General features: G+C 41.7%; 1 protein-coding gene across 1 annotated transcript in view; it reads right to left on the minus strand.

The window, feature by feature from the left end:
- Window positions 1-541: 541 nt before the first annotated feature.
- Window positions 542-9,621, minus strand: part of DOCK2 (dedicator of cytokinesis 2) — a 519,632-nt gene continuing 510,552 nt past the window's right edge. The window contains exons 53-55 of the mRNA XM_019534715.1: window positions 5,597-5,717; window positions 3,665-3,810; window positions 542-1,445 (exon numbers count right to left, since the gene is read on the minus strand). Coding sequence (XP_019390260.1) covers window positions 1,371-1,445; window positions 3,665-3,810; window positions 5,597-5,717 — 342 coding nt within the window. The 3' untranslated portion in view covers window positions 542-1,370. The remainder of the gene's footprint in view (window positions 1,446-3,664; window positions 3,811-5,596; window positions 5,718-9,621) is intronic.

The raw sequence follows: 9,621 nt of genomic DNA on the forward strand, positions 1-9,621 counted from the left end.
GCACTGAACTTCTGTTCTGTTACAGGTTTAAACCAGTTTCTGATCACTTAAACCAGTCTATGTTTAATGTCTGTCCCTAGCCTCTGAAAATCTCCAATAAAGGAGGTTCTCTGACTCCCCTCAGAAGCTTGTTTCATTGCCCTAGGCCTAATGTTCTTACCATTGAAATGTTTTTTTTATGATATTCCATTACATGTACTTTGCTGTGGTATCCTGCCCTTTGTGGTAAGGAAAAGCAGTTGTCCCGTCTCTTTTTGGGAAACCTTTGAGCCTAATTTATTTTGTGCTTGAGATGTCATTTCTCTTTAAAACAAACAAACAGACATCTCTAAGAAAAAAGGTAAGATACTGACCTGTGCTGCTATTTAGTTTCACGCCAACAAGGAACTATGTTCAAACTCTATCACATGTCTCATGAGCAGAAAATCAATTAAATTTGAAAAGCAAGGGATATGGAGTTCTTGAGTTCCTTTTGTTGTCAGTAAAAAACAATTAACACATATTTCACTATGACATTCTAGTTAAAAAGATTCAAGGCAAATAAAAGAAACATTTAAAATTTTATTGCTGAACTGCAGAAAAAACAGCTTTACTTATACCATACAATCAGGTGTGGTACCAACTCTTGTATATAAATGTTGGCAAAGGTTTTCAATACAAAGCAGCTACTGCTGTTTTGAGAAGAAAATCAGGCATGCAGTGTTGGCTGTAAAGGGCTGATTTTGTTTCCATGTTAGCTTGGATATATAAAACTGTAGTAGCAAAATGAGGATCAGTAAAGGCTTCAAAACCTTCCTGGAAGTACGTAGGTGGTTAACTCACATGGAGTTCCACAGTGTTATAGCTCCACTGTTGTCAGTAGTTTAAAGTAAGCTCATGTTTGTCTGCAGTCACACCTCTGGAGTGCAGTGATATAAGTAATAGTGATAACATTTCCATGTGCTTTAATGAGAACAGGAGTAGGATGAATTTTTGAAACCTTCCATTAAACTGTCAAAAGAATAGCCACCAGTGCAGGTGACCTAGTGACATCCTTTTTCATTGGAATGAATTACATAAAAAATAAGCATACCATGACTTTTACTTCTCCTGCGTTAACAGAATCACTGTATTTTTGGCCCACATCCCTGTTACCACACCATTTATAATCACTATATACTTTCAGTTTCTCTTAATACATCCATATTATTTTGAAATGCTTAGAATCACAGGCATAAACGCTACTTATATGCATTATCTATTATCCATAAGTTATGTTAATGATGTCTCTACAATTGACCTGCTCTAGAATAGTCGCACCCTTTTGGTGCGTGGGGGTGGGGTTTGGAGGAGGGCAGCTGGGAAATGATTTGTCTTCTAAGCAGTGGAATTCACAGATCTGCGGATGAGGGTTCAAAGTTGCGCTCTCCAGAGTGTTTGCCATCCTCAGGCAGTTTGGAAATGCGCTGTATAAAGGAAAAACAGAGGATCATATAGTCACAAGTGGGTGTGCCTGGACTCCATTTGTACATATATATAGAAATTAGCTTGTGTTTTTAATCTCTTTTTTATTACTACAAAAGGAATATCCCATACTAAACTCAGAATACCTTTAATTCCCACATTGTACAAAACCATAAATACAAGGATAACTTCACTTATGTAATCGCAGTGATGTGAAGTTAGGCACACACCTACTTAAGTCATCACTTGATGAGGCTCTAAGCTTTTATTCAGTACTTGCTGAACTTGTGAAAATGGAAAGTATGCCTCTCTCATTTCATGTTAATTATTTTAATTGGTAGAAGAGGCTACATTGTACATACTGATTATACAGCACACAGTCATTCTGAGGCACATTTGAAATGAATAAAACCAAATTCATGCTGTATTTACCCAGATTCAAGACAATTCTGAATTTAAAATGACCCCTCCCCCAATAATTAAATTCTATACAAGAAAAATGTAATGATTTGTTATAATTTTCTATGTAGATAATCTAATTACCTCCCTTTCCCTCCCCCCTCTACTGCAGTAGGAAAAGCAGTGGCCAAAGGACAAGTGGGGAAAAGGGGAGCAGGTAGATGGGAAACAGTACAGGGAAGGTGGTGGGTAAGTAAGTAGTCAATGGAGAGGCAGATGGGGAGTGGGGGGAGCAGGCAGTGTGGGAGTCAAGCAACCTGACCCCTGCTGTCAGTCCCCTGCACCACTTGTCCACCCTGCTGCCTGCCATTTCCTCAGCACCTGCTGCCCTGCCACCTGTCCCCCAATGCCTGCACCCACCATCACCTTCCCTTCTCCAGTGTCTCTACCAATTCTCATCCCACCATGTGCTCCCCCTGCTGTCTCCCACATATTGCAACCACTGCCTGCCTGCTCCCTTATCCTACAGGTCTAGCCCCACTCCAGTCTGGGGCGTGGAACATGTGCTTGTTACAGCCCCAACGTGGCTCGGTAGCTGTGGTAAAGGTGGCAACTCTAGCCTAGGCTCTGGGGCCAGACAGAGCCACTGCTGCTACAACAGCAGGGAGCTGGAGGCACAATGTGGGGAACAGAGGGGTGGGGGGGCAGGCAGCACCTGTGACTGATCCTGACCCTAGGTCAGGTCCGGAGCCAGAGCCACAGCATCCACGTACCCTCCAGGCACTGCCTTGTACTCAAATCCAAGATGAGGTGCTTTCCCCGATGTGGAAAATCACTTCGCTTTGTATTTGAGTAAGCATGGTAGTTATTTTATTCTCAGTCCTATTAGAAAGATGAAAGCTAGAAAACCCTTAAATTTAGGTTTTTTAGAATAGAATGCTGAATAACTCTTTCAGAGGAGAGCAAGTTATGCCTTTTTAAAGTACAAAAGTGCTGAAATGAAATTTATGAAAAAACTGTCATGCACGTAAAATACCATAGATATCACAGTAAGTTCTACCACCGTGAATATCAGCAACTTCTGGCATGTGTATCAAATATAACCTTCCATGACCTGTCCTCTACACTGCATGTACCATTTTTAGAGCAATTTTTAGAACTTCTGATCTTAGCATCTGCACTGAAAAACTTTTTTGGATCAAGTTCTATGCACTTCAATTGTATAAAACTTCCATTTACAACAATGGGAATTTTGCTACGTTAGATGAACACAATCTGTTTCAGTGAGCTATACTGACTCCAGGCTGAATCAAATACTGACTTCAATTGGAAATGTGTCTGACATCAGAAATGACCCATGCATCTGTATATGCATATTTTGCACTATACACTATTAGCAACTACTGTGATGTTAGATGCCAGATTAAAAATCCAAAAAAATAATTATTTCCTATATTTGCTATTAGAAAGTTGTATAGATCAGGCAAAAGAAAACCAGTTGGTCAAATGAGACCTCTTGTGGCATGGATACTGCACTACATCTCTGAACCTAGTGTATGTGAAGGTACACAAGATGCAGTACATTATATATCCCTTTGTTGCTAGCAGAGAATATTCATTGCTTCTTAGCTAAAAAAAAAAAAAATGTATTGGCACCAGAAATTTAAGTAGAAGATAAGCTTTGCACAGTTTTCTCGGGAAGTTGGGTCCATGACTTCTTTAACTCTTTGCTTCTTTATACTTTGAAATGTGGGCAAATTTAATTACTGGATTTACAAGTCCTTTTTCCTCCTTTCCATAGAGATAGAAACACAACACTTACTATTGTTTTAAAGAACTGGTTCTTTTTCTTCTTTTTCAAGGTTTTCTTGTCTCCCTCTAAGGTAGTAGGAAGAATTTGCTGGCTCAATCTATGTGATCCAACTGGTTCATCAGCCGGTGGGGTGCCCACAACTGAGAGAGTTAACCCTTCAAATAGATGCAAATGATGGGTTATAAAAAGAGAGATATAAAAGTGTAAGGCAAAACAGCAAAAAATAAATATTTTTTACAATTCACAGGGTAAGATGAGATGTCTTAATCCAATTCCACCTTTTTTAAATTCAGTATTTGAAAAAACTTGCATCCCCTTGGACAGGTTAAGAGTAGACTTGGCAGAAATAATTTTTTATTCTTAGAATTCAGAGGATAATATCAATGTTTATTTTTAAGAATGTATTTCAATTTTTTATCCATTCAAATTTGCAGGATTGTGCAGTTCAATCACCTGCCACAACAAACATAACTACTGTAGAACTGCCACCAGCTGAGCAGCAAAGCTGCCATCAGTTTCAGCTCTGCTCGCCCATAGCTCCCTTGTCCACTTTGTCACTTCCTCCTTCTTCGTTCTCAGTCTCCTTGAGCTTCTGGGAATTGCTATCAAAACCACAGTCAGCATGCTTCTGTAGGACTGCCTACCACCTCCATACCTACACACTCCATCAGGCATCATTTTGAGTTATGCACTTTTTTTAATACATTTGATTATTAACAATGGAAGTATTTTTTCATTCGTCTGTGAGTGTGAGGTTAAATCAAGGTTTATTATTTACTGATAAAACTTGAATCCTACAAAGCCTAGTTAAGAGTTAGTTTCATTTGAACTGGGTAGTGAACAGGAAGGAGGCCTGAGTCTCCTCTCACTGACTTTGGCCTTATATTATCGTAATTCCATTGTGTACACCAGCGTCACTCCTGATTTGCCTCGGTACAAATGAAAGGAGAAAGAGAGCTATAATTTTAGGATACTGGTCTATAAAGAGGGCAAGCTCTTCTTAATGGTAAACATTTATAGGAAAAAACAAAACTTTATTTGGGGAAAATATTAAATCTATCAAGGCCTGTCTTTTCCGCAGCGATATTGTTACTTGATCTGTTCCTCTCCCTGTTTTCAAGGGGGAGTTGTGATGTCAGTCACAGAGGTTTCCCTAAATCAACATACAAATCTCATCTTGCCTCTACTTGTTACATTTCCCTGCACTAGTGCTGCAACCCAATGTTGTGGTGTGTTTTCCTTCCTAAAGTAAGGGACGAGCAAAGTATTCTCCTTCTTTTCTTCCCTTTCTGCACTCTGCCTTTGGATCACAGACCATTGAAGATCTTGCTTCCACAAATAAAGTTCTACAGGGCAGAAAAGACCAATGGACCTTTTTTCTCTGGAAACATGCAAATTGGATTTTTTGGATGTTTAGTTTTTAATTGTGATGTGGAGCAGAGATAAAAACTTATGCTGGCTGTTTGCAGGCCTTTTTGGATTTTTGCACTCAAAGTTTTAGCTGGGTGACATACAGCAGACTCAGCTTTAGGGTAATTCCTAAGAAAGCAATGACTTTTTCTACCATAACATGATTTCAGTAAAACAAAGATAACCTGGGAGAATTGCATTAGCAGGGATTTAATGTTTTTGGGACATTTTCTTTATTTAGATGAAGATTGGGGCAATGACAATTTTTCAAAGCAATGTTCTATTAGAACTTTTTAAGTTCATTTAAAATTTCAACAGTGTAATAAGTGGGTGTTGTTCTATAGATTTTTCCAACATGCATTTCAAGGTACATGTTACACATTACATGCTATCCCAGCCAACAATATTTCAGTGTTAAAGATGGAACTTTAGATTCAGCCTCCATGGAACAAAGGACAAAAAGCTAATTTTTAGTTTTGGGTCTACCTTAAACAATTGGTGCAGCATGCAGTCTTACCATAGTGAATTTACCTGGTATAGTTGGCATAGATCGACTGGCAAAGCTCATTTGCTTGAGAATAGATGTTTTCTGAGGTGCTACTGCATGTTCTGAGAGGTTGGTGTCACTCATGAACTCGTATTTCCTTGACAGCTAGTTATATAAAACAAAGTTACCATTAATGGTGAACTAAAATATAACCAATAGCAGTACACTAGGCAAAATGAGCAACTTATTTGTTATATGGAGGAAAATAATTCTGCTTTTAGCCCCACTGGGGACATTGACATGAGATGTTTACTGTGAAGTTGCCTAATTATGTCCACAGTAAGCATCTCAGCAGCTACACAAGTAGTGCTATTAGGATGGAGTAAACTAATTAACTCCGCCGTAGGTTAGTACTTGTAACCACAAGTACTATCCTATGGCAGAGTTTTTTACTTCTCAGCAACACACGTGTAGATGCTGATGTGGCTGGGTGGTGCGTGAGGGTGGTTCAGTATGGGGGTTGCCTATTGGTTAGCTCCAGACTGGAACACCGTCATGCCCCAGCCAGTCCCTGTGCCGCATATTGAGCTGAGTCAGAGCAGCCCTGGGCTGGCAGGCTGACCCCCTGGGTCTTCTGCCAGCCAGAGCTGTTCTGGCCTGGTTCAATGTGCTGCAGTCTTGGGTGCACATTAAAATGCAGTGCACGTTACGTGCCAGAGTTTATTGCTGTGCATTAACTAAATGTGTAGACATGCCCACTGTGTAGTGCTTTATAAGAGAATTTGGCCCATAGAGAACATGAAAGGGTATAATTTTCTATGTAAACTCAAGTAAAAAAGGTGGAGTTGATACTTAATCACATTCTGAATATTCTATGAACTGAAGGAAGAAAAATGGGCATTAAAGAGTATATAGTCTACTTGATGTGGAATAATCTTGTCAGTAAGTTCAGAGTGACTATTGGAAAATAAATTGAAACTCTGAGAAGTCCCCCCCACTCCCTCCAGCATTAGCATTGCCAGCTTAGATGCTGGAAAAATGCCAACTTCTACAATGAATTAAAAGTGAATTGTGAAAGTTTCCTTCAGATACGGTCAGCTTAGATCCAATTTTAGTGCATATGTGCCTCTTGCAAGTGAATGCATCTACCTTGTTTTAAAAAAAGAAAACAAAATAGCGTCTGACAGAGATGCTCCTGCACCTGGTGTCTCCTCATGTTCTTATGCAAGGGCATGAAGCATGGGGCAGACGGTTCCCTGTCCCTTCCACACTGCAAGATCTCATAAGAAATATGTGTGTGTCTACAAAATGAACACAAAGCTGTGAACAAGGACAAAGTCAGGTTAAGCCACCTATGCACAAAAATCAACCAATGTTTTTTGCAGGAATCTCAATAGGTTTCAGTTTCCTCACAATTTGACTGTCATGGTAGTTTAGGACACTGGAAAGTGGATATGAAGTTGATTATGAGATCTACATGGACAATATCCTCCCAAGGAGCCAAAATTAATGTAGAGTAAATAATAATGGATTTCTCTGCGCGCATGTCATCCACCTGATGGACGGAGTGGGAAGTTCCAGTTGCACTCATTGAACATTGATTTTAGCATCTGGCCTATCAGTCAAGTCCAGGGCAAGCATGTGAGAGCAGTCACCAGGTAATTCAAGATTTCTGATGCTGGCACGTTCTTGAGGAAGCGGATGTTGCTTGCATTCTAAGGGAGTGGGCCTTGAGGTTCAGTGGGAGAAGTACATCAACCAGCAGATAATGCAGCTGATAGCACCAGCCAGCTGTGTTTCCTATGTCAGTAATCTTTTTGACCTTTAGAATACTTGGCAATGACTAGAAACAGACAGGATGACAATCTAGCTTGTTTGAACCACTTAATGTAATAGGATAAAGTCCTACATACATTAAAAACATGTAGTTTCTGTTTTTCCAGTGCTAAGTGTGGCTTGAAAAAGAAGACAGGTGGGTGCACTGACCGTTACATGAAGCTCTGAGACAACCTGAGGAATGAGTGTCACAGGATGGGGTCCTGTAGGATGGCCGTGATCTTCCCCAGGACCCCTTACTCTGCCAAGTTGGCCCAATGGGCACCCTCGATTCTTTCCTGCCACGTCTTTGATCGAATGATTGATAGAGAGCCTGCCTCCAAGTCCTCCCGGACACTGTAGAGATTGATTCCCAGGACCCCATGGGTCCCCGGATCCCTGGTGGATCCCACTCCAGGATGGATGTCACAATGCGTGTTTCGGGGCACCCTTGCCTTATGGGCTATACGTAGCTCCAACCACCCCTTTACCACACCCCAAGCCTCACAGATGGAACTGACATTGTTCAGTCTGGGCCCTGTTATAATTTGGCCCCCTGGCACTCGGGCTCCCCACAGCCCTGTCTCACACTGCGCCTCCCTGGCACTCAGGTTCCCCACAGCCCTGCAAAGTGCTGCACCCTCTCTGGCACTGGGGTTGGTGCACCCCCAAATGCTGTGCCCTCTCTGGTGCCAGGGTCAGTGCACTGCTGTGGGTCCCCTATGAGGCCTCCTCCATCCCCTAATAGCCTCACCCAAACCACCGGTCTTAAACAGCAAACAAAACACGAGTCCCTGGGCTATAACATCATTCAAGCCACACCGGGGGCGCTCCATCCCTTACCAGTATTAGAGGCTGTACCTGCAGCCAGGCCTCTCCCTTTTGGTTGCTCTGGGAGAGCTCCTTCCCTCTTGGCTGCTGGCAGGGAATTGCCTTCCTGGCCCCAGCTCTGGGATTTATATATGAGCCAGGCCCTGCCCCTTCCAGTCAGCTGACCACTGGCAGGTGTGGGCCACTAGCTCATTCTAGCTGCCCTAGTAAACAGCAGTTGGGGGCTCCCTACTTACTGCTAGGGCTCTTTCCCTAGCAGTTTCCACTCTTTAAAGGAGCAGGGCACCTAAGTGCTCTGTGACAATGAGCTTTAAGAGAGGTCCTGGTAACCTTATATTGAGGTTCAGCCATAAGTGCCTGAAATGCATTTACTCTTCTGGCTCAGGAGAAAACCACTAGGAAGACAGTCTTCAGAAGCACTGCAAGAAAAGTCTTAGGGAGGTTTAAAGGGAGGCTCTGTGAACTACAGAAATAATAAGTTGAAGACCCAGGAATCAATACTTTCTCTGAGTGGTATGTTAGGGCATCTATATATGTGCTCTGGGGTAGGGGTGAGGTGCTTTTATTAGAGCGGCTGCTACAGCTGCTTTAATTAAAGCACCTGGAGCATCCTATGTATATGCATCCCCATGCTCCAAAATGGTGGCAGGGGAGATTTATCTAAGTCAAACAAGCTTTAGATAAAGCACCCCTGTCACCATTTTGAAGCGTGGGGATACTGATACACCAGACATGGAGGCTGACTGGAGCACGGTAATTACCACACTCCAGCAGAATTGATTAATCGAGTCTGCTCCACTGAGCTGTAATTACAGTTCATCAGAGCAGCCTCCACACTAGGGTGTATAAGCACTCTCAGTGTATAACGGTCCATAGTACTGGAGAGCGGAGAGACAACGACACTGTATCGTACTGCAGAGGGTCCAACGTACAGGTAAAGGGTCAAATGAGACTGCTATTATTCAAGCACCAAAACCAGAATATTCTATAATGTTATTTCCAAGTTCTACAACAAGGTTTGGGAGAGATTTTTAGCTTAGGTACAAGATTTTTTTTCTTCTCCCTGTAAAAAGCTGTAATCACATCTTTGTGCACAGGTGACTTATCCTGATTTTGTTCAAGTGGCAAAAGGCAGGGTAGATTTTCATCTTATAGACTAACTAAAGTAGATAATATATATAGCACAAGCTTTTGTGAGCTAAAGCTCACTTCATCATATGCTTCAGCTCATGAAGGCTTGTGATATATATATATATATATATATATATACACACTGGATTCCTCTTACTGGAATCACTTTTGGAAATATTTATTTGATTCTATTAACCAGCTAATTCCATTAAAAGAAGACCCGTTTTTTTAAGAACACAGATACTCCTCCCCCACAGCCCCCTGGCCCTGCTTGTGCCTCTCACTTCCCCCC

This window comes from Crocodylus porosus, unplaced genomic scaffold, assembly GCF_001723895.1.
Source record: "Crocodylus porosus isolate Cpor-Errol unplaced genomic scaffold, CroPor_comp1, whole genome shotgun sequence".
Classification (NCBI taxonomy): Eukaryota; Metazoa; Chordata; order Crocodylia; family Crocodylidae; genus Crocodylus; species Crocodylus porosus.